This window comes from Sander vitreus, chromosome 4 (assembly GCF_031162955.1).
Source record: "Sander vitreus isolate 19-12246 chromosome 4, sanVit1, whole genome shotgun sequence".
In the NCBI taxonomy this organism is placed as follows: Eukaryota; Metazoa; Chordata; class Actinopteri; order Perciformes; family Percidae; genus Sander; species Sander vitreus.
In genome coordinates this window covers 17231497-17256290 of record NC_135858.1, presented here as the reverse complement: position 1 = coordinate 17256290, position 24794 = coordinate 17231497, and the positions used below count along the sequence as shown (strand labels likewise).

The 24794-nt window shown below is 39.1% G+C and overlaps 4 protein-coding genes across 4 annotated transcripts; 2 read left to right on the top strand and 2 right to left on the bottom strand.

The window, feature by feature from the left end:
• Positions 1 to 2626: 2626 nt before the first annotated feature.
• mon1bb (MON1 secretory trafficking family member Bb) lies at positions 2627 to 8158 on the bottom strand. Its single transcript, XM_078248768.1, has 6 exons — positions 8016 to 8158; positions 7328 to 7422; positions 6628 to 7230; positions 5428 to 6220; positions 4540 to 4687; positions 2627 to 3874 (listed from the first exon to the last, which is right to left on the bottom strand). The coding sequence occupies exons 2-6, from the start codon at positions 7404 to 7406 to the stop codon at positions 3647 to 3649; spliced, it is 1851 nt and encodes a 616-aa protein (XP_078104894.1). The 5' UTR covers positions 7407 to 7422; positions 8016 to 8158; the 3' UTR covers positions 2627 to 3646.
• Positions 8159 to 10080: 1922 nt separating this feature from the next.
• tcta (T cell leukemia translocation altered) lies at positions 10081 to 11659 on the top strand. The gene is made up of 3 exons (XM_078248764.1): positions 10081 to 10478; positions 10571 to 10622; positions 11157 to 11659. Exons 1-3 carry the CDS (start codon positions 10268 to 10270, stop codon positions 11197 to 11199), a joined length of 306 nt encoding a protein of 101 aa, XP_078104890.1. The 5' UTR covers positions 10081 to 10267; the 3' UTR covers positions 11200 to 11659.
• On the bottom strand, positions 11456 to 18666 carry glyctk (glycerate kinase). Its single transcript, XM_078248762.1, has 6 exons — positions 18556 to 18666; positions 18279 to 18374; positions 15349 to 15735; positions 15110 to 15261; positions 14833 to 15008; positions 11456 to 14743 (listed from the first exon to the last, which is right to left on the bottom strand). Exons 3-6 carry the CDS (start codon positions 15702 to 15704, stop codon positions 13862 to 13864), a joined length of 1566 nt encoding a protein of 521 aa, XP_078104888.1. The 5' UTR covers positions 15705 to 15735; positions 18279 to 18374; positions 18556 to 18666; the 3' UTR covers positions 11456 to 13861.
• Positions 18667 to 18722: 56 nt separating this feature from the next.
• wdr82 (WD repeat domain 82) lies at positions 18723 to 23866 on the top strand. Its single transcript, XM_078248763.1, has 9 exons — positions 18723 to 19112; positions 19998 to 20095; positions 20770 to 20836; positions 20948 to 21047; positions 21171 to 21287; positions 21400 to 21555; positions 21851 to 21920; positions 22324 to 22466; positions 23647 to 23866. The coding sequence occupies exons 1-9, from the start codon at positions 18952 to 18954 to the stop codon at positions 23674 to 23676; spliced, it is 942 nt and encodes a 313-aa protein (XP_078104889.1). The 5' UTR covers positions 18723 to 18951; the 3' UTR covers positions 23677 to 23866.
• Positions 23867 to 24794: the final 928 nt, after the last annotated feature.

Here is a 24794-nt window from a genome sequence, read left to right as displayed (position 1 = left end):
TATGTATGTATGTATATATATATATATATACACGCTGCACACACTTGTTTGGGTTTGCGAGCCGGCCACAGAGTAGTAGGCTAACGTTACGTTTTGAGTGGATGGAGAGCGCGAGACGCCAAAATGGACGCCAATAAGATGGAAAAGTTTACTTTTAAAAAGTTGTTGAGGGGGACAGTAGTTTCATGCATAGGAATTGTGCAATAATGACAGATTCACACATTTTTCTTTTGTTTATAGTAAATAAATAATAAACAATTACAAATCTTAAAGTCAAGTTCATAAAGTAACTTTCTTCATGCATTTGATTCCCAATTAAGATACACTGGTAAGAATGGCTTTCCATTGTTAATATGTACTTAAAAACAGTTCTGAAATGCAAAATATGTGATAAAACATGCGATTAATCGTGATTAACTATAGAAATTTGGTGATTAAAAATTAATCGTTTGACAGCCCCGGGAAAAAAAATAAAAATAAATAAAATATATATATATATATATATATACACAAAAATGAGTACATCAAACCTGCTCAAGCTAGCATTGACATTAAATTTAAAGCTAAACCCACAGTGGAGCATAACTTGTTCTACATTTGACTCCTACAATATGTTTTGGGTGTGTACACTATTCATTCAACAATTCTGAGAATTGCTCAGTAGATACAACAAGATAGGTGTCAAAGAACAATTTGAAATGAATAGAAATACTGATACTGGCTGCCACTGCAAACATTCTTGGACTTTTAGTCCAGCTATGATGTGTTGTAGGTGGGACTTTAGAGGTCTTTACTTATTTTTCCATATTGTGAAACTGTATTATGATACTAGAATGTTGGAGTACCCGGTGTAGCTACTTGGTTAGTGAGATGTGAAGCCACTACAGATGTGAAGCTGATTATTTTGTAGTTGTGACCAAATCTACTACGATCACTCACTGAAGAACTTGCAATTTGTTTGCAAATCTGGCTAAAATTACTTGAAAAGCACAATCGGTCTGTTTAAAAAAAAAAAAAAGGAAAAAAGAAAAAAAAAGAAAAACTTTAGGATCGGTGACTCCTGGAGCCATATGTGGCAAAAGTGTGTGTGTGTGTGTGTGTGTGTGCGCGTGTGTGTGTACAGTATATACATATATGAATACAACTTCAGTGTAGTAAAGGTGCATGTGTATAGTTTTGTAAATATGTAAATGTATGTTTATATTGGCTTACATGAGGTAATTTAAGGAATGCAAAAATCAAATTTAGATTTTAATTTATAATTTGTGGCAGTCAAGAGTGTTATTTAAAAAGTAAAAATATGAAAAGATTTATGTATGATGCTAAGTAGGTCTTTGTAATAGTGATGGTATTTACCAACATGTCAGAATATATTCTCTAGAAGTGAGGTGGCACAAGACCTGTGCTCTGTAGGCAGCAGTGACCGCACGAGTCTTCAAGAGTTTTTTTTTTTCTTTTTCTTGGGTGGCACAGGAGATTTTTGATCTTGTCATTTGAATTGTACTGCAAGATCTATAATCTCCCTGAGACAATATTTTCTCACACAAGAATAAATGCTGTTTGAAACAACTGCATGTGTATGTCATCTATTAACCTTGTTTCACCTGCAAAACTCAGTAAGTTGTATTATCGGAGTTCCCTTCCTTTGGGTCAAGGTCTCATTTCAAGAAAGGATCTAAGAAGAGAAGATAACGTAAAAGTTTGAAGTGAAAGTGTCCCACATCAGGGTCTTACTCCTCCACAGTTCTACTCCACAGTTCTAGGAAAAGGAGAGGTAGTCTGCAAACTAAGTGTTGCAAGCTTCGAAGAATTTAATGATGCAACGTTTTGTGCAATGTCTTCACCTGACAAAGACCTTGAAGATCAAGTGTGTTGAGTTTTTGTATGTATGCATTAGTCCGGTACCCAACGGGCTGGACATGCACACTTTCAACTGCCTGACCCATTTCAATGGCAAAGTATGGCTGAGAAAAACATCACTGAAAGTTCCTCTGAACATACATGTATAGTGAGGGAGTTACTGGCAAAAAAATAAAACAATATTTACCAAGTGTCCACAGTGTACTCTAAACATGATTATCGTGACACTTGACACTCATCTGTCAGGTGAGGGCTGGCCTTCAGGTCACACCGAGCCGCTGATGTTGTACACAGCAGAATAATACTGATCAAAGACATCATGACAGTAGAAATATCAATTAAATGTTGGTAAAGCTTGAGTTCCCCTAATTCCTTATGTTCTTGGATGAACATCCATGTAATATGGTACTAATTATAGTATAATTCCTTGAAAGAAACAAGTAAATAGTCATTAGTCATTTACTATTGGAAACTATTCTTCATATTTGTTCAGTTGAATACTCGCCTGTAGACAGATTTCCCATAGTTCAGCTCACCTGCAATGCACCGACTAAAAGACTTAACGTTACACAAGCAATTAACTGGAGGTCAACCAACTGTCAGTTATTCCTAGAATTGGTACCAAATTAAATGGTCCAAGAAACTCTTGTACAGAAATACCAAAGCCACAAAATCAAGCGTTACTTGCTGTAATGTTAATTTGTCATTTTATGGTAGATAATAAATGAAGCTTATTCATAAGATCTCTACTTAATCAGGACAAATGTAGATTTGTGCAAACTGGGATTTATTTCATAATACTATAAACATACTCTTGAGACTTGAATTGACAGGAAATTCCTCAAAGGACACAAGGATGAGGCTAGTGTTAGACCATCTTTACAAAACTATTATCCAAAAAGATAAGTCGCCTGAAGTCACTACATTAAGTGTTGACTGATAAAGTACTAGAAGTGTCTGCAGAAAAACACTGCGTGAGCTCAGTGGCATCTTCTTGGCCTAACTAGACAACAATGAAAACACTAACAATGACAATGATCAAGTGAAGTGTGTAACAGGCTGGGATTTCCTACTTGTTTTCTGCACAAAATGTAACATAATTGAAATCTGATAAATAGAAACATTGGTGGGATACACAACAACACCATGTTTTCAAGTTCTGTCACAGGGATGTGCAACCAAATCCATAGAGGGAAATTTGCCAGTTCATGACCGTGTATGACATATGGTGGCCCATCCCCGTTCTGGCAGTTTCAGTTATTCCAGTTTATGTTGAGCCCAAAAACAAAATATACTTGCATATCCTGTTTTGTGACATTGAGATGTTTTTGATTCATACAAGAAATCTATATCTGAGAAAGGTAGCTTAAATTCATTTCACTCCTCATCTTAACTGCAATTAAAAAGTCATTTGTGTGATACATTCACTGTCCGTGATGACATTTTGTCTCTTGTAGCAGTAATGAAACATTATAAAAACATTTAAATATCATTGCAATTATTTTCTACCACAGTTCAATTTAAAACGTATTAATGCTGTTTTGCCCTGACTGTTTCTGATCGAAAGCAGTGGTGTAATGACATGCTTTCTTGTTAAGGTAAAGAAATAATAACAGTTTAAAAAAGTTCATTCCTTCTTAAATGCTGTAAAACTTTTGTAGTGTTTCATTCCAGTAGTCAATGTCAGTCCAACAAGTGTCAAAAGGTTTCAAAAAAAATATCTTGGAACCAGTGTACAAACTATTGTTGAATGAGGCAGAGCAACTATTGTAGCACTAGGAGAGTCCTATAGAAGAGATAAGACGCCGTTATCTGTGGAGTCTTGCTGGTCAGATTTCCCACCTCGAGAGCTCTTGCTGGGGTTTGGTGTGGTTGAATACTTTGGGGGGTATCTGATGAAAAGACGGTCCTCCTCCTTTTTAATCCACCTTAGAAGCTTAGTGATAGCAGTGATAGCACAGGCCTTTGTCACCAGGGGACTGAAGCAGGTGTACAGCTCAAATTTACTTGTGACCTACAGCAGAAAAGAAGAATTGACATTTTAGGTGTGTTTTTTTAGGAAACTGAAACAATCAGTCTCTGCCCGCATGACTGTAAGAATAGTTTGACATTTTGGGAAATACTCTTATTCACTTTCTTACTGATAGTTAGATGAGAGAGTTACATGAGAAGATTGATACTTTAATATCGGTTAATTACATATGAAGCTACAGCCAGCAGCCAGCTACCTTAGTTTAGCATAAAGACTGGAAACAGCTAGCATGGTTCTGTCCAAAGGTAATCAAATCCACATACCAGCACCTCTAAAGCGCACTAATTAAACAGGTTAGGTATATATAGTCACCGTTCGCAGCCGAGAAATAGTCCAGCACATAACCCTCAGTAAAACCACAACAGCGAGCTGTTCCCCCTTGTTTCCGGTCTTCAAGCTAAGCTAACTGTCTCCAGCTTCATATTGAATGGACAGATAATCGTGTGACATCGGTATCCTCCTCAAACTCGCCGCAAGAAAGCAAACAAACATTTAGAAAAAAAAGTTAAAAAGTTAAAGTTTCCTTTAAAAATCCATAAAATATATTCAGACACCCTTGTGTCAAAGATAATTGAACACATGCAAAGATAGTATTCAGATGTTGTATCTGGTGACAGTGATAATGTATCAGTAACACAGCAACATACCCAGGCTAGCAGAGTTTCCCTCTCAGCGACGTGGTAGATGAGCTTGAGGGGTCGTGAAGTGCTGTGGATGCGGCTGTGCATATAACGATAAAGGTCCAGCAGTCTCATTTTCTCCTCTTCACTGCTGTACGGGGCCTCCATCTCTGGGCTACGTGTTGCGACAAATTGTAGAGTAAAGGTTACAAGCAAAAAAGGCATACAAAGGTTTCATATAAACAAAAGATACAGTGATATACAAATACATAAAGGGCAATGGTGCTGAATTTCCCCCCATCATTAAAACTATTGATTTTTTTATATTGATGAGACAAAGTTGCACAGCCTAACAAAGCAGTATTTCTGCACTTTGTAACCTTATTCTGAACAGTGCTATGTGAATACAAGTATTCTTATTTTTAAAAGTGTAGAGCTGTGATTATTTGTACAGTGTATGCAATAAAACACCTAATGCTTCCAGTTCAGCTCATTAAAAGATAAGTGAAGTGAATTGGCAGGATTAGTGGAAGACAATTTGAATTTCTTATCATTTTTATTTTTCTGTGCCCTTTTAACTGGAAGCTCATTTCAAAAACCCTCGTATTCTGAACAGGAAACTTTCATTTGTAAACACCTTACACTCTAAGCTGTATTTTTTTTTCTTAGAGGAAATTTCATTTTCTTTCACTTTCATACTTCCTTGTATACAAGGTATACACACTGTGCACAAGCCATGGCCTTTGTCTAAAACACTGACTGGCTCATCCTGTAGTTGCATAGATCATGACAGAAACACACACACACACACACACACACACACACACACACACACACACACACACACACACACACACACACACACACACACACACACACACACACACACACACACACACACACACACACACACACCTGGTGAACTGAGTGAGCTGGCGGTAGTTGTCTGGCACATCAAAGGGCTTGTACATGAAGTGTCTGAGGTCTGAGACGCCCACCTGGCTCACGCTGTACGACTGGACTTTGTCAATGAGGCTCAGGGAGTTCTGAGCCATCATGGCCTCCTCTATCTTCCTTTTGCACTCAGCTACAGCGTAGAAAGCCTCCTTATCTGTCGAGAGCAGCAGCAAGCAAACAGTGCATTCTGGAGGGTCCAGGTAAGAAATGTATGCATAAAAGTAACAGTCAGGATTAAAGAGGGGAAGGCAGATGGGAGTCCAGATCTCCCCAGCCTGAAAGGCAGAGGAGGCTCCGATGAGGTTGAGTAGGAGATGAATGTCAGCGGGCTCCAGCCGGGTGTCCTCGATGACTGTCTTTTCTTGGACGATGGTGAGCAGCTGGTTCTTGGCAATGAGGATGGAGAAAACCAGATTGGGGGTGATCGCTTTCTGCAAGATCTGGCTGAGAGAGTCTCTGAGAGAGGAGGCTAAGGGCAAGCAGTGTACTGCTGCAAGCAGGAAGCTGGGGTCAGAATCCACCAGGTTGAGAAGACCATCCAGGATCTTCTCTGAGCCAGCCAGGAGTCTCCTCAGGTCGTAGTTTTTCTTGTGTTCAAAGATGCGCGATATGCTGGCCTGGGTGAGCATGCTGATGATCTGATAGTATACATAGAGGAGCTCTCCACACAGCTGCTGCTCAGTCTGCCGACTGCTAGAGACGCATACCAGCACTAGGGGCCCTTTCTGTAAGAACACCACGGTGTGCTCCTCTGATGGAAGGAAGAAAAGACATCAGCAAATATTAAGGACAATACTCAAAGTAACGATGAATGTCTACGAACAATGCCCCCATTGATCAACAGCTCTGCACTCAAACATTTCGGACATCCCGTGGACATGGAAATTAGTGCATTTTTCAAAATAAAATGTTCAAATTAATACAAAGTAAATGTAAAATAATTCTGTAAATGCATTAACCTCTATTTTCTCATTGTATTTCTCAATAGTGCAGCACTTTTTGTCAATTGGTAATAATGAACTTGCCTTCTAAACAAAGCTAGAGTGTCCACTCCAACACACAATCCTCCAAAATGTCTACACTTGCTCATATTATGTAAATAGAAAATTACATTTACAATGTTACAAAAGTTATGTAAAAATGTTCCAATGTTCTCACCTGAATAGACTGAGCGGATGATATTATCTCCACTTTGAACAAAGGAAACCAGCGCCATCATGACTCCCATTGTAGATGAAAGAGCCTCTTCACTGCCGTATCGAGAATAGATGGGTTTACCTGCTTCACTCAGCACAAAAACATGCTTCCTGTGCTGCCGCCAGCTGTCAGCTGTCACATCCTCATCACGATGAGACATAAAAGCAGGATATTCCTGGGTGCCTGCCTCCAACAAGGGAGATGACCTTCCCTTCACACCTATTCCTTGCTCCTCCAGCTTGGCCTTGGCCAACATTGTAACGACAAACTCCCCAGAGTCGCTCCGGCCATCGTCAGTGGCAGCATCCTCGGTTCCTCGGTCAGACGGCTGGGTGGACACGTTGTTCTGACACTCAGAGTTGTCCGTCTCCTCAGTCTGTAGCTTTGTTACCTGGTCAGAATGGAGCTCTGCATCCAGACTCTTCTCCTCTGCAGTAACATCTGACAGGAGTGAATCAGCAGGCTCCTCTTTGTTAATGGTGGTAATGTTACTGTCCTTACTCTCCACTGGATCAGGAAACATGTGATTCCCCAATAGGGAAAGGGAAGTCGCCAAAGTTTCAGCTAAAATGAAAACAATTAAATTATGAAATTAATGATAAAAATTAGGAAATGTGAACTAAAAATGTGAATAGCTTTAATAAAAGATTTCATAATTTACCAGGTGGATTGCTCTCACAGGGTGGATCACAAATCTTTACTCCCTGTGCCTCTCCTTCTTGATGATTGTCTCTCTCCATGATACCATCCCAGTCACTGGAGATTCAATAAAGAACATACTACAACCAAACAATTCAGAATAAAAAGCTTCATAACTAATGTATTTCAGTAGTTGTAGCTGAACCTTGCATGCATCTCAATCTCTTATGAATAGGAGCGCTCATACTGGCGCAATGGTCAGATCACATGATTACAGAGGAAAACTGGTTACAGAAAATCACAACTCCAAGATACAAACCAGACTCTGGAATTTAACTCTGATCGCAACTTCCAGCAGCCTGGCTAATGTTACACTGCAGATAGACGGCAGTCGGTTGGACGGAGAGACGAACTGTTATTGACCGCCAGAACTAGCTAGGGAACTAACGTTTGTTTAACTTACTTTTAAAGCTAATATAAGCTTGTCTGCTAACCTGCTCACCGTCGAGAAAGCTTACTTTTTCATTATGATGAATACTTGACTGTGAATTCCGATAACTCAGTAAACGCTGGCTGTAGTTACATGGCTAACATTGCCTGCTAGCAAGCGACACACACAGATCAATTTCATGGCCTTGGCTTAACAGTGAAAATGCAAGCAGTCGTGGCCAGCTAAAATTATACGGTAAAAGACAAAGAATAAAACTTACGTTTTTGTACCGTCGAAACGTCGGGTTGAATATCTAATTCGCTATATCAACTTTCATCAGCAGCCCGGCAACTGTCAAGAATGAGAAGCAGAAAACAAATTTTCCCTGATACGACCACAGCAGACATCCGGAATCTCTGATGACATGCTAAACTAACCAATCGGACTGCTCGGTGACGACGTTAGCCCCGCCCCACTGCGTAAGACCGTAACGTAAAATTTAGTTGGGTACGTTAACGTGTTTTTGGAATACCGTTACCAGTACACATATAGCTACGTCCCTTTCCAAAACATGTTGATGTGTAACCTGTGTGTAACTAGCTAGCTAGCTAACGTAGCCAGGAGCTATTTAGCCACAGTTATGTCCTTAGCGCCTCGTACGCTAACGTTACTCTGTGGTCTCATAGCGTTCCTGACAATAATCTTAGGGATAAAATCAAATACGTTATTTGTTTAAACCAGTTTACCATTTTTATAGGGTATAGACTGTATAAAATAGGGCATTACTATCATACATTTTCAGTTGCAAAACTGAAATACTCAATAGTGGGATGTATTGTAGACACATATATACTTTAGTATATTAATAATGTAATATGTTGTTAAACAAAAGAAAAAAAAATAAGATAACACTATTAGAAGGACGTTTATCGTGGCGAGTTAGCAAGGGCTGCGCGACGTTAACAACAAACCGCATCAAACTCGGTGAGTTTCTTCCATAGACATTTTCCCCCTAGGATGGCCAAGGCATGCCCCGCCCTACTCTTATTGGCTGACATTCTCTGACCAACCCAACCAACGAAGGCAACGAGGACTAGCTAGCTAACCGTGGTAAAGTTGGTTATATATTGGACATTGGATATTCGACACATTCGAAAAATCTATTATGCGGCTTACCATTTTGACCTATTCATGTAAAAATACTTCTGATGAAGTCAGCTAACCCCCCTACACATAACACAAAGCTTCTTTTAAAAAAAAAAAAAATCCTTTGATTTTTAAAATATTTTTTAATATTAAAAATTGCTATAAATCTATTATGCGGCCTGACCTTTTGACCTATTCATGTCAAACCGCTTTTGGTGAACTCAGCTAACCCCCCTACACATAACACAAAGCTTCTTTTCTCAAAAAACACATCCTTTAATTTTATCGAATTTTTCTTAGACAAAAATTGCGCAAATTACGCACAAACATATTTGTGTAGGTAACTATGAAAACACCAACTTTGACTTATCTCAACCAAAATAAATGCTACCAACACGAAACTTTAGATCCTAGTTTGCCATGACCCTCTGGGGGTCCCCCACACATTTTAAGAAGATCAGCCATTAAGGGGCGCTGTAGCCAACGTAGACCAGTTTCGGCCCTTCTACTCAATCAATGTTAATGGGATATTTGCAACAGCAACGTACCGCAGACCTTGCGGGTCACACATGTCGATATTTACTGATGTTTGCCTCCTCACCGTTACGCCTTGGGTCCCACTTTCGCGCGCTCCCCGGGTCGTCGGGGGCTACTCACGACCCTTTCATAACTGCTTGCAGTTCTAGTTATTTATTGTTTTTCCCACAGTGTACATTGAAACAATTCTTCTGGAACACGTACCATTCCGGTTGCTGGAGTGCAGAGATCTTGGAACCATCTTCTGCATGAGTCAAATTGGGTCTACAAAGATAAAATAAAATAATTAAAATAATTAAAAAAAATTTAAAAAATCAAAGGATGTTTTTTTTGAGAAAAGAAGCTTTGTGTTATGTGTAGGGGAGTTAGCTGAGTTCACCAAAAGTGGTTTGACATTAATCGGTCAAAAGGTCAGGCCGCATAATAGATTTATAGCATTATTTTACATAAAAAAATATTTAAAAAATCAAAGCATATTTTTTTTCGAAAAAAGAAGCTTTGTGTTATGTGTAGGGGAGTTAGCTGAGTTCATCAGAAGTGGTTTGACATGAATAGGTCAAAATGGCAAGCCGCATAATAGATTTTTCGAATGTGTCGAATATCCAATGTCCAATATAAAACCAACTTTACCACGGTTAGCTGCTATCGTACTAGCCAATCAGAGGGAGAGTAGGGCCGGCCATGCCTTCCCGATGGCTTCGCCATCCTAGAAAACACAAATTCGCTAACGGTAGAGATGGCGACCAGGATGTTATGTGCTAACGTTACCTAGCCAAAAGCGACACGTTTTTTAAATTATCAGTCGGATGAAGAGTTCACCATATTGATTTCACACAATAACCAGACACTATGGAGGAACCGTGGGATTTTGAGTTTTTGTCCCGCATCGCTGACACCTGCTTGTCGTTCCTATCCGAATTTGTTGACGACTGGCTCGCCAACGATATGAGAGTCTCCATATTCAAAATCTTACTCAGCTGGTTAATTTTCAGTCTTATCGCAATTCACTTTGCATGGAAAGTATACGGGAATACAGTCAACGATATGTATTATCGACAAGGTGAGTTTTTTTTCGACCTTATCTCTATATCACTTGCTAAACTAGTGCCATTGTCGTTGGCTTTATCTCCGTCTGTTGGTGTTTATGTTCAGGGACTGGACAGAACGGAGGCACACCTGATACAGCCCCTCACCTGAGTGGATGGTAGGTTTCCGAGCATCCATGTCGCTTCAAACAGGTAGATTATTCTGCCCACACTGTCTGGTGCTCTAAAACTTCAGTTAGGATAGACCACCATAATGGCAAAAGCTAGTTTTAGGATCTTTGCTAAATGTTTATTTTTTCTGATTGATTGAGCATCTAATAGTTAAGGGAGACTGCCTATAGTTAAAAAAAATGAATGTATATAGTGTAATTATGTTCTCTCAACTGAAGCTGTTGCAACATGTATTGCAAACATATCACAGATGGTGGTAGGGCAGCACAATTAATAGCAATTGTATCCAAGTCGCAATATGGACTAGTGCAATATCCAAATCGTTCCCTCCAATATCGTGAATAATATCGCAATCGCAATATCAGTCAAAATAAACACAATTATATATTTTCCTCATACAGTATTGTGCAGACCTAGATGGTGGTGGGGTAAAATATGTATAATACCATTCTAGAGTTTTTATCATACTTAAACTGCATTGCAGTTTTTTTTTTAGTAATAACATCCTTTTATTCTTGCAGGGAAAGTAAAGCAGGAGATCCCCCCAAAACTCATCGAGATTAACAGGACAATGGTGTTGGATTTTGGACTTAATCCAAGTGAGAGCTGGACTCCTGTGTTTTGCTTATGATAAAGCATCTTCAATGCATTCAAGATGCATGGCACCTTCTGGTGACTGCCCAGAAAAACATCTGTTATGCATACTGATATCCACTAAATCAACTAGTGATTGGGAGCTATTTATTTTGGCTTGTCAACATTTGTCATTGAGCAGAACTTTACTCCACATACATACAAATTTTTGCTTTGGTCCCCCTTCCCCCCCCCCAAGAGGCTTCAGTACAAATGTGACAAATATTGATGGGTTTGTGTGTAAATGAAGGTTGCTTAAGAACACTGTGATGATAGCAGACATAAAAATGTTCCATTCTGACCATGAGCAAAATAATTGGACTTGATTTGAATGATGAAAAGAACGATAGAAAGTATTTTTCAAGTCATAAATACAGATCCATGAAAATCAGTTCATATCTTTCATCTTCCATGATTTTTGTGTGCAATTTTAACCACCGTTTTCCATAACACATACGGAGCATTATTTGCACTTAATGAGTGATACAGAGTGCCTGTCTAGAGTATTCATCCCCCCATTTGACTTTGTCCTGTTTCAACATTGACTCACAGCAATCTCTTGTGTCAAAGTCAAAAAAATCTTTACAACAAATCAAAATTAGGTTCAATTATAAAATACAAAATCATTCATGAAACAAACACATTTACCCTGTTAATGACACGCCTCATATGCCCACTTTGAATGAAAACCACCTGTGTGTAATCAAGGTGTGACAGATAATTTTATATGTTATGTATCTGAAAGGACCATCAGCTGGTTAATCAATTCCTCGGCAAAAACTAAATCATGAAAACAAAGGAACATTCTTAAGTACGACGGAGCATTAGGGCCACATCAAGGGGAAAACAATTGGGAAGATTTTATTTTGCATTTTGAGAATAAAGTCAACATGACGAGAATAAAGTTGAACTACCATTTCAAGAATAATGTCGAAATGTCAAGATTAAAGTTGAAATGACGATAATAAATCCAACTCCTTTATGACTTAATCACATTAGAGCGACTGTCCGCCATGCCAGCTGCCATGTAGGCAGCATCATAGATAGGCTATGGGTTACATCCTTGGAGTGCCGTGCTCGCCTGAGCCCCACTCCTTCAGGATCAAACTATTTGATAAATTGTCTTATTGTGTCTTGTGATACAACATATCCTCTCTGTATTGCGCATAGGTGTAACCATCGATACCCTTGCATCTGTCCATTACAAGCTATTTCAGTTTGCAGGAATACGTCCACCTCTTCCAAGTTTGTGTGGTTTCTCCTTCTGAACAGACACAATTTTCAGCACAATCTCTTCAAAGTCCTAATACTTATCACCATACTGTGTTTAAGCTCCAAAAGAGAATGAATTTCCTTGTTATTAAAACCAATTCTGAAGTATAATTTCACAAGTTCATATAGGACTTTACAATGCATTTTGTAGAAGACTATAGGTAAAGCTAGTAGTTTGGTTTAGGCTATTCTCAAAAGTCTGACTTGATTCTTGAAATATCAAGTTTTTTCTCGAAATGCTAAATAAATCCTTATTTTTTCCCCTTGATGTAGCCCTAATGCTCCGTCGTACTTAAGACATCTGAAACAAAGTAAAAGAAATATTAGGTAAGGATAAATAAAAAAAGCCAAGGCACTGAATATTAATGAGGGTGGTGCATTTGGCACTGTCACTATGGTTGTTGAAAAGGGAGACACTACATACATCTTTTTCCGGGGTGCTTCACCAGTTGTAGCTTTACACCTACAGGGGAAAAAACTTGCACAATGAAGCATGGTAGCACTTCCTGGGGGTGCTTCTGTAAAGCAGACCATAGTGGCTTTTCATGGTAGAGGGTAAAATGAACGCCGCAAAATACATTGATACTTGAGGTTTAGTATTTTTATATATTTGTGCTCATCAGTTTGTTTTACTTTGACATTAGTTTCTTATGTTAATGTGTCAAAAAAAGTGTAGTTAACTGGGATTTAATGCAAAATAAAATCGGAAAAAGTCAAAGGGGGGTTGAATACTTTCTGCGTGCATTGTATGAGCCACCTTACAGTTATAATGCTGTTATAATGGCAAGACAAGTCGGTAATACAAGGCAATGCAATGCACTGCAGTGTGTATTTACAGAAAAATGTAATGTTGTACATAGTCTTTGTCAAATGAACTAAACAACAAAACCATCAGCATATTTTAGGGACCTGAAGAGATCTGCGGCAAACCAGGAAGATAATACAAATGCAAGTTTTGTTTAAATAGCTTGATTGATATTAAATGTGTTGTTTTTTTAAAATACTGATGTCATTGATGTCTCTACTTGCTACAGCTGGTTTGTAAAAAAAAAAGCTTATTGTTCCCGGGTAAAAGCTGAAAACAAGCAAGTTCTTTTTTTAATTCCACTCCTATCTCATATTTTGTGGTCGTTATAATTTAATATAGCAATACCAGTCTTGCTTTTATATAGATTTACAAAGGGTTTCACAGGTATGGGCCAAACATGTTTGGCTAGAGTTAAATAGAGTACTACAATTCCAAGATAGATAGAGTGATAAAGTACTTTATTTATCCAGATCCACTGGAGTTAGATCATTTATTTTGTGTGCTTTGGAATTATCATATGTTAATTGGTGGGATAAGTAGCAGGTGCACATCCATCACATTGGTGCAGGTTAGGCCAGGTACAAGTAAGCGCTGCCCAGCAGAAAGACGTGTAAAAAATGTGTAAGAATCATTGTTGGTAAGGAAGTTGTGGATGTCCAGCCCCTTTGCTTTTGCCTCTTCATACACCCCCCAATCAGTGATGGCCCCTGCTGCCTCAGTGGGTCCATCCTGACCATCAGTTCCACCACTCAGGAAGACAGGGCCATTAGGCGGAAGCTTCAGGCCTCTCAGCTCCAGTCCCACTCGCAGAGCCAGCTCCTGATTTCGACCACCTCGACCGTTGCCTGTCAGCTCCACAGTGGGCTCACCTCCAGCTAAGAGACACGTGGAACCCCATCCTTCTGTACGCCCTTCACCCAAGACCTGCATGGTACGGCAGAGGTCCCAGCTCTCCACACCTACTTCAGGCCCCAGCCTCAGCAGCTCAGCGGCAATCTCTGGAGGAGGTTCCTCTTGAGAACAGGCAAAGAGGGCCAGGAGGCCGTATAGTCTGGAGACTGACCTTACATCGCCACACACTCCTGGTGCCAGCACAACAGGGCGGAAACCTAACTCTCGGGCACGGCGACCTGCATACTTCAGGGCAATGCTGTTGGAGCCAATCACAGCGTTGAGAACATGTCCTGATGTATTGGCTTCATCTTTATTCTCCCTCCACCTGGGACTTGGTCTCCCAAGGACATCCTTTACTGAGGCTGGTAGAGAGTTCAACAGCTTGTAACGTTCGAGGACTGACAAAACTTCTTCAGGCCACACCTCACTCCACACTGTGGGGCCGCTGGCTATCAAGTCCACAGGGTCCCCAATTACATCGGACAATATCAGTGAAACCACCTGTGAAGAAGGGATTAGAGGAGTGATAATAAAATGCTAGAACAAGATATTCTCTACAATAAAAAGCTAATTAAAGAAAGGTATGTTACCTGGGCAGGGTGAGCACAATGCGCAAGCCCTCCACCCTTTAAGAAGGACAGGGCACGTCGCACAGTGTTCAGCTCTTGAATAGTGGCACCAGCACCTGCAAGTTTGCGAGTAACATCGTGTTTCTCTTGCAATGAGATTGGTGGGATGGGTGCAGGTAATAGCGCAGAACCTCCACCTAGACACAGATTCACCACCTTGTGTTAAAGATTTACATTTCATGGTATGGTTTTGTAAAAAAAAAATTTTTAAAAAGCAAGAAGAAGATATATTTTTTACCTGAAATCAGTACAAGCAGCAGGTCTTTCTCTGTCAGTTCACTGGCTAACTGCTTGATCGCTTCAGCTGCCTTCTGGGCATCAACGTCAGGCAAGTTGTGTTTAGCTCCCTCCATTACTCTGATGCGACTGTTTTCTTTTAACAAGAGATGGCTGTAAAGGAAGTGAGAAATGTTATGCTGCTTAAACTTATTCTTGTGTAATACTTTAGGTTGTTTACATCCTAAGGCTTTTGCTTACTCTTTTCCATGCTGCTGTAATGTCTGCTGAATCCCATGTGGCACGCTTATTACTCCTTTCACTAAATGATCCCCCACAATCCTCTCTGCCTCGGCAGCCATACCCAGTACAGCTTTTCCAAAGCCCACCAAGTGAAGGTTGTTTTTGAGTGTAAATTTGTGACCATTAATAATGACTGAGTCCTCCTTGCGCTCCATACTCTGCCGGACCACCGTGTCTGGCTGCACAGCTTCCACTGCAGCTGCAAACACCTTGCGTGCCCTTGAGTCCATTGACATTTTGCACAATGTAGGTTTTCTCCTGCTCACCAGGGCCAGAAAAGGTTGAGGCCGAAACAGGGAAAGAACACGGGCCATGGACAGTTCAGTGGGTCGCAGCAGAAATTGCCTGAGGAATTAAAAAAGTCATAGTTTATAAAGACAGGTTCCACAAAAACGTGTTATTTTAAAAAGAACACATATATTGAATTGAGCAATGTGCAGAGAGAAAAATGTCAGATATTCTACAGTTACTCACAAATAATTTTTGTTTGGCAAAGGACACTTCTACCTCTCAAGTAAATGTTGAAAAATCAGAAGGTGAACTGTAGTATTGTAGTCATCATTGTGCACATTAACCATCTCAGAAAAACTAACATTTCTGCAATTTGAACTGGAAACAAGGACTCAAAATTCTATATCTTATGGCTTTTTATGTTTGTGTTAGTGTCAGAGGTCACTGCTGTACCTGATGGTGGGGAGTACTTTTGAAAAGTAAAATGATATCAAAGTGAGGTAGTTGCACAACTTGAATTACTAGTATGGTGCATTGAAGATTAAAATGCAAGTTACATTTGCAGTAAAGTAATAAATCTGAGCCAGAAACAATTGGCTGTGGCCAGAAATCTATATTCAAGTGTTTAAAGTTACTAAGCTCTACAGTCCTTTCACTGATTGGTAGCTATGTTAAAATCTTACCCGTGATATAACTCTGAAGACTTCAGGAGTACACTTGTGTGTGGTGCTGACGTATACCTATTCTATTCACGTAAATTAATAATTTGTTCATGTGTTGGCTGTTAGCTTATTTTTAAAGGCTGAAAAAGTGTTCAGACCATTGCATTCCTTTTGTGTTTAAATTCAACCAAAACCCTACAAAGATAATAGCTGGTATCATCCTAAGCCAGTTACACATGTGCCGTAAAAACTGTGCTTTCTGCTCTCATGAGGCGGCCTACCTGTGAAGGTTGTAAACGGGATATAAAGCCTGTGGATTCCTGTGGAAGCCTGTTATGTGCGCTCCAGCTCAGCAGTCAGGCAGTGAAGCAGAAATCTGACCAGAGACTGACTGGAGTTGTGTACCTTGTGTGTAATGATTGACTTGAATGGACCACAGGACACATCCAACCACTGATCACCCAGCTGTGCATTTGTCTCAGAAGATGTTTATCAGATTTAAAGTGGTGTTTTTGCATGATTCTTTGTGGAGAAACTCAGTTTTACAGATCTATCGATTAAGTCAAGTAATAGATTATTCCAAAATCATATGAGTTTTAGTCGCCTAAGAATTTCTTTAGTCAAGGATAGCCCTATAGTTTACACTAAATTAATGTGCACACCGCTCGCAAGTTTCTCTGAGTTGTGAAGACACCTGCATTCATGCTCTGTTTGAAAACCAAACATGTCAATGAGGCATTGTAAGCCTAAGCTTGCATTGTTTGTTTATGACAGCAAAGAGCCCTATTCTCACTTGTAGAAATAGTAGTCAAGTAAATTATATTTCATGTAAGATTTTGGTACTAAGCCAATCGGGACATGACAGACTTTTGGTATCATCAAAAACCCTGACTATAGATGTTCAGGTCATACAGTGTTGGAAAGTTGTCTTTTTGATATGTTTTTGCACTTATTCATTATATTATTACAAAAGAAAAGTGTGAAAGCTTGTCATCATTTATAAAAGACTATTTTGAGGATGAAGAATTAAAACTGCTTTGTAAATTCACAGATCAGCACATATCCTAAGAAATAGCACATGGCCCACTGGGGGTAGATCGTTTTATACAGTCTATGGGGTAGATGCTATAAATTGGTCAACCATCAGCAATTTTTGCTATTCTGTTTATACTATGCTGGCTTTCCCTTTAACATCTCTAGTTGTATGAGGCCATTGTGGGCAATGTTAATAATTAATGAGCAGGACTGCTATAGGCTACAATATAAGATTTTGATATGAATTTTTACTTTTGCACCAACGTGAAGTACTTTGTCTTGTCATGAGCAAATAACCCATCTGGTTATTTTATCTATAAACAATTTCTCAATTTTCCAGAAAATGTATTATCATAGGGCTGGGAAATATGACCATATATATCGTCAAAACGATATGTGTATCGTATATTTTCTTCTATATTGTTGCACGTCGGAAAAACCAGCAGCCAAACTGCAATAAGGCAATAGGCCTATTTACGTCATTTGGACACCATGTTCTGATCCTTGCACTGTATTTTAATTTTCTTAATAAAATGAGAAAATACTCAGTACTTCTCATTTAATACACACAGAAGTATACAAAATATAGGCTTACAATGTGGTTATTTATATAGACTATTTATTTATTAAATGACCAGAAAACTTTCTATATCGTGATACTGTATCTTTATCGCCATACGATTTTGGCCATACCGCCCAGCCCTATTATATCATGATAGCCCTATATATTTATGTAGTAGCCTACTAGTGATATCAAACTACATATATCGTGATAGAGGATTTTATCCATAGCATATCACCTACCAACAAACATAACACAGACCCTTCACGAAATAGCGTTGAATGATTTATAAATAAATGTACGTTACCATGATCACCCTCAATCTTTTACACTATCCAAACAAATGTCCGCACTCTTGACATGGGCTGTTGACATATTCAGTTAAAGTTGGTTTATACCTCAGACGTTCCTTTCTGTAAGGATAGAACTCCGGCTGTTATTTTCTTCTTCACTTCTCCTGCGTCCATGTTGCTTCCTGGAGCAAAACCTAGAAGCTGACAGAAAATAGAACAGGCTGACAAATGTGACAGAAAGTGCTGGACCAGAGCGGCACCTACTAATAATCAAATTGCTAATAATGGTAGCCTACAGACAAATGACGAGAAAGAGTCAGATAATATGTCTGTGCAGATGGGTATAAGAGCAAAATATTATATATTATATATTATTCTATACCTCAACTTGACTCTTACTCTTAACATCTCATTGTTAATTCACTGGAATAACGCATTTTCTGTTTTCTATGGCTTTGAACTTTGAACTTTCACATATATCGCGATAACTATCACATAGCGTGGTTTCCGACCAACGCTCGTGTCAGATGATGAAATGCGCGTCACCAACGTCGCGAAGGCGGTGCTTTTCGCTCCCTCCTCTTTACTCCCGTGGATCAGAAGTATTACAGGCGGGCTTTCGTCGCTGTTTTTGAACTACACTTCTTTAAAAAAGAACTGGTAGTACCACATAAGTTCATATATGTAATATATAAGTCCAAATTACAATTGGTGACATCTGCTAACTGATTTAAAGTAAAACGAGGGCCTGCTTCCCCTCAGACTTACCGAGGCCATCATGAAGCTGACGGACAATGTGCTGCGGAGCTTTAGAGTTGCTAAGGTGTTTCGAGAAAACTCAGACAAAATTAATTGTTTCGATTTCAGTTCGAATGGAGAAACAATTATTTCCAGCAGCGACGACGATTCCTTAGTCTTGTACGACTGCCAAGAGGGAAAGTAAGAGCGGTTTCTGTTCATTTTGCTCTATTGTTTTTGACGTTAGCTAACGTTACTTGCTATGCTAGCTAGCGAGGCCTGCTGCACTGCGATAATGCTCAGCAGCGATTGTATGAGATGTAAAATGTCTTCTTCTTGCAACATTATCGTTAACTCCGTCCGTTTTGTAGCCATCGTGTTAGAAATAACGTTAGACCTTAATCTATGTGTCTATCTAGGCTAGTAATTGTTAGGTAACGTCATGTTTGAGTTGATTTAAAAAAAAAAAAAAAAAAAACCTTGCAGGGGTGGAACAGGGGCTGCTACCAACTCGTCAGTATCTATTGATCCATCAATGATTTTGAGTAATAGTCTAACATAAATAGTACTGAGAGGATGTCTGTGAATGTGAACATTTGCTGCTTTTCTTATGTAATGGTAAATTGTATATCTCTAGGGTTTTTATGGTGGACAAAACAAGCAATTTGAAATTGTGACAGACATTTTGCACTCTTTTCTGACATTGTATAGACCAAACAATGAATCTATGAATAAGAAAAAGTAACCAATAATGAGCACAATTGCTAGTTGCAGCCAGAATTGATCTGATTTACAGGTTAAAATCGCGAACTCTTATCAGTAAATGGTTTTAAAGCAGTGTCTTAACATGTTGACCAGCAGTCAAAGACTCATCTTTCAGTAGTGAAAACATAAAGATTTTAAACAAAGAAAAAGCAATTCTCTGATCATTTGAGGCTGATGTGTTCAGTAATTTTGTGAATGATGAGTAAAAGGGCAATAGGCTAATTTATAAAAATACAACTAGATTATTTGTCTGTACAGATTAATATCATTCATTGATTCAAATGCTCTTTCCCCCCCATCTCGTAATCTGATATATGGCAGACCCAAGAGGACTCTCTACAGCAAAAAGTATGGAGTGGATCTGATCAGGTACACACATGCTGCAAACACTGTGGTCTACAGTTCCAACAAAATCGATGGTATGTTGATGCACAAATACTTGTTGGTAGTTTTTGTTTGGTAGCATGAATACGTTTCAGGCTGTGTCCAATATGGCATTGTTGATATATCGCAGAATGAAGAATTCATCTACGAATCAGATATCCCAGTGTTTATTGGCCTGTTATGAAAATGTGATTTGTGATCATTAATACTGGGAATTTAGCGCCATAGACGTAGAAACATTTGTTGCGCATTTCACTCAGCTAGTCGATCATATGCATCCAGAGTAGTGAATTTATTTCACTGATGCAGGAGAAGACATTTAAATCATATCGCAATATTTACGATTATCTGCATTGTAAACATTATCTTGCCTTGACATATTAGTTCTATCTACAGTATAAGCTGTAGGGTAAGGTGTGTTTTACTAATTGAGCTGTAGTTGATGTATGCGTGACCCCTGTGGACTGCTGCTGGATCGCGGGACACTCTACTCACTTTGGTCTGAGGTAGTTGTTTGTACAGTTTGAGGGTCTGTGATTCTGCCCCATACAGGAGCTAACTGTACAAGTGACTGCCTTGCCCACGGTTGAGTCAACTCAGCACACCTGCCTGTAATCAACTTCATGTTTGGTTGCCAGCTTGTTTCTTGCTGTTGCTGGCCATGTTTTTTGTATAATTTGGTCATTTTGTTATTGTGTTATTCTTTAAGATACTATCCGGTACCTGTCCCTTCATGACAACAAATACATCCGCTACTTTCCTGGGCATAACAAAAGGTGAGTACTGGATTTATGCTGGTCTGTCTGTACCTTGATTTGATGTAGAGTGCTGAGTTGGAAGTTGCTCTGTTCTCATGTTTTCCTCTTCCTTTTTTAATGTGTGACCAGAGTGACGTCTCTCTCCATGTCTCCTGTGGACGACACATTTATATCTGGCTCATTAGATAAAACGATCAGACTGTGGGATTTGCGGTCACCTAACTGTCAGGTGAGTCCCCCCTTTTTTTTTGTTTTTTTTATTTGGTGACCATCCAATGGTGTTGCCGTAAAATTAAAAGTACACAAGGGATCTAGCTGATATTGACCTTCTCTTGTCATGTGTCAATTTTAGGGTTTGATGCACCTGCAGGGGAAGCCGGTGTGCTCTTTTGATCCAGAGGGTCTAATATTTGCTGCAGGAATTAATTCAGAGATGGTTAAACTTTATGATCTGCGGTCGTTTGACAAGGTAAGAAGTGTTTGTGTGTGAGAGACCCTTCATGAGGTGTTAGTCTAACATGTGAAAGAAATAGCTTTGATTTAATAGGAGCAACAATATTCATGGCGCATCTCGTCAACAGGGTCCTTTTGCAACCTTCAAGCTTCAGTATGACCGGACGTGTGAGTGGACAGGACTGAAGTTTAGCAATGATGGAAAACTCATTCTTCTTTCTACTAATGGTGGAGCCCTTCGTGTCTTAGATGCTTTTAAGGGTGCCGTGTTACATTCCTTTGGGGTAAGAGACGACTCATTGACACGCACGATGTGTGAAAATATGTATTACTTTAAAAGAAAAGAAAAACAGATTTCACATCTAAATCGCACAGGACCGTGTCGCAGTGAAAATTACAAACGTTTGTAAAAACCCTCACACGGTCAAATCACACCCATTCAGTAACACATGAGTTTTCAAATTTTTCCTTTTTTTAAAAATTTAATTTATGAAGATCGTACCAACAAACTGTTTACTGTTGCAGTACTAATGTGCACAAAATAGTTTCTCATGGATGCTGTTATTCATTCAACCACAGGGCTACAACAACAATAAATGTGTAACACTGGAGGCATCATTCACCCCGGATTCTCAGTTTGTTATGATCGGTAAGTTAAGATCGCGCTTTTTCTCTTGTTTCTCTCTCTGTTTTGGAAATGGATTCATACATTATTTACTTTTAAGGAGCTTTATCACAACCGTAAAAAGCCCTAAATCAATTGATTTTGAGTTATACTAAAGCCATACATAGACAAACAAATAATAGGAATAGCTTAGGAAAGTACAAAAATCAATTCCTAAATCCTAGTGCTGCTGCAGAGGAAACGGTTTGCATAATAATACAACAAGATCTCTGCTCTGCTCAGTGATGTTGCAGAAGGCCGATATATGAAATGTCTCACAAACACCATTATTTTGACAAATAAAGGTGTTTTCTTCACAGACTTGATCGTCATAACAGTAGTGCTGGTCATGTTTTCAACGTGTTTTTGTTTTGTTCATATATTTCAGGCTCTGAAGATGGGAAAATCCACGTGTGGAATGCAGAGAGCGGTATGAAGGTGGCTTTATTAGACGGGAAGCACACAGGACCAATTACCTGCCTGCAGTTCAACCCCAAGTTCATGACGTTTGCGAGTGCCTGCTCCAACATGGTGAGTGGGGGGCTAAAAGCATTACTGAAGCAGATTTCTAAATGACTTCTTTGGAAGCTGCATTAGGTAGTAAATATGTCATCTAATGGCGCTTTTCCATTACATGGTACCTGCTCGCCTCGACTCTACTCGCCTTTTTTGGTTTTCCATTACGAAAAAAAGTACCTGGTACCTGCTAACAGGTACTTTTTTTAGTACCACCTCCGTCGAGGTTCCAAGCGAGCTGAGCCGATACCGAAAGGTGACGTGAAAGCAACAGAGGGGGGTGTCCTGAACAAACCTGCCATTTTGAAATAGTTTAGCCAGCTGTGGGTTTTTTTTTGTTTGTTTTTTTGCTGCCTCCAGCTTCATTTGAAACAAAATGTGTCTTCTGGCTGTGGCAACAACAACACACCTTCGAAGTTCTGTGTGTGTCGCGTTAGGTCACGGCAGTTTACTGCGGTGCCGCTATGACGATCAGCCACGCTCGCCTCACACGTGTACTAAATCTGCAATGGAAAAAGGAGGACGGGGCACCGCGGTCGAGCAGAGTAGAGCTGGTACTAGCGGTGGAAAAACGCCATAAGTTGTTTTGGGGGTAATTTGGTACCAATAACTTGTTGGTGAAATGTGATGTCACTAAACTGAGCATTTCATGGACTTAATCTTCTTCTAAGTCACATTATTACATTGTTATTGTGGTTTTTGTAACACTCTTGATGACTCCAGTCTAAAACCTTACGTGCGGGATACAACTGTGCGAAAGTGAGCTTGTCACGTCGATCAGGCGGGTGGCCGGTTAGCTCAGTTGGTATAGCAGGCGCACATATATAGAGGTTTATTCCTCGATGCAGAAGGTCTAGGGTTCGAGTCCGACCTGTGACGGTTTTCCTGCATGTCCCCCCCCATCTCTCTCCCCTTTCCTCTCCCCTTTCATGTCTGAGCTGTCCTATCATTAAAGGTGGAAATGCCCATAAAAAAATCTTTTTATATATATATATAATCTCTATCTATCTCATCATCAGGTGGAAAAAATGCAAAGCAAGACAACATATAAATTAGATATACGTATTTCTTAGTTAGATAGTTTAGTTAAAAAAAAAAAAAAGAATGGCGAAACTCACCAAAAATTCAAAAATCTCAGCAAACACAAAATGGTTCTTAAGTGATGAGACGTTTTGAATGCTTTCTTATCTTTCAGGCATTCTGGCTCCCGACCATCGATGACTGATTGCAACAAAGTGAAGGCAAGGCTTCTGTTGAAGGCCAAAGTCAAAGTGAGCAGCAGGGGTCAGCACAGCCAGCTCATTGTAAATTACACAGGAAGCGTTAAATTCAAATTGTACATAAGTAGTTTGCAAAAATGGATCATTTGTCTATTCTTTTTTATATTTCTATTTAACATTAAACTGTTTCTTTGTAAGATTTTTGTTTTGTCAACTTATTATTGTGTTGTGGTTTGTGAACATGCATATTACACAAGTCATGGAGAGATCCAGTGTGGCCAGAAAAATTTATCTGATTCAGCCATTGGTTTTTATTTTTCATGAATAATCCTAATTCACCTTTATCAGTTTAGAAAGTCAGTTTAAATGGCCGAAACCTTAAGATGATATAGTGAACTTTATATAGCATCTTTGCAATATAGATCACATTTATGTAACACTTTTGAAAGTACAAATTATTTTTAGGGTTATTACCCAGGAGAATATTGACAGTTTTGTATCTAGTTTATATGATTTTTTTTTTTATATATAAAATCTTTACTATGAGTTTTAGTTGTCAGTGTAATATCCATTTTCAGGTTGAATTTCCAGTTTAAATTATTGTATAATTTAAAGCTGGTGTTATTAGGAACTTTAAATATAGTAGTCTTTAATCTATGGACCTGAGATTGGGAAAATGCTGTCACCATGTCCAGGTGATTTGTGACGGCAAAAACATCTTGCACAATCTGTTGACCATCACGGTTGTCATGTGTCGAGTAAGTTGAGATTGACAAAGTTCAATATATTGGGTAACCTTTCCAAAACAATATGCACCTTTTTTTTTAAATAAGATATAATTATATTTGTGCATTTTTTTCCCCCAACCTCAGCCTAGATCGTGATTTATAATTCATAAACCGCCAGATATTGGGGTTTTTGCTCAAATAACATACAACTGATGAGAAGATGAGAGTGGTCCATTAATGTGTGTTAATTGTGTGTGTGTTAATAGTAAAAATAGTAGTGCAGTGGGGTGACTGCCCCAGAGATCTTATAAATACCACCCTACTAGTAGCTTGCTCATTAACTGATTTGAATTGTTCTTGGTACAGAAGTTGGTAATTAGTTTTGCAGGTCAAGG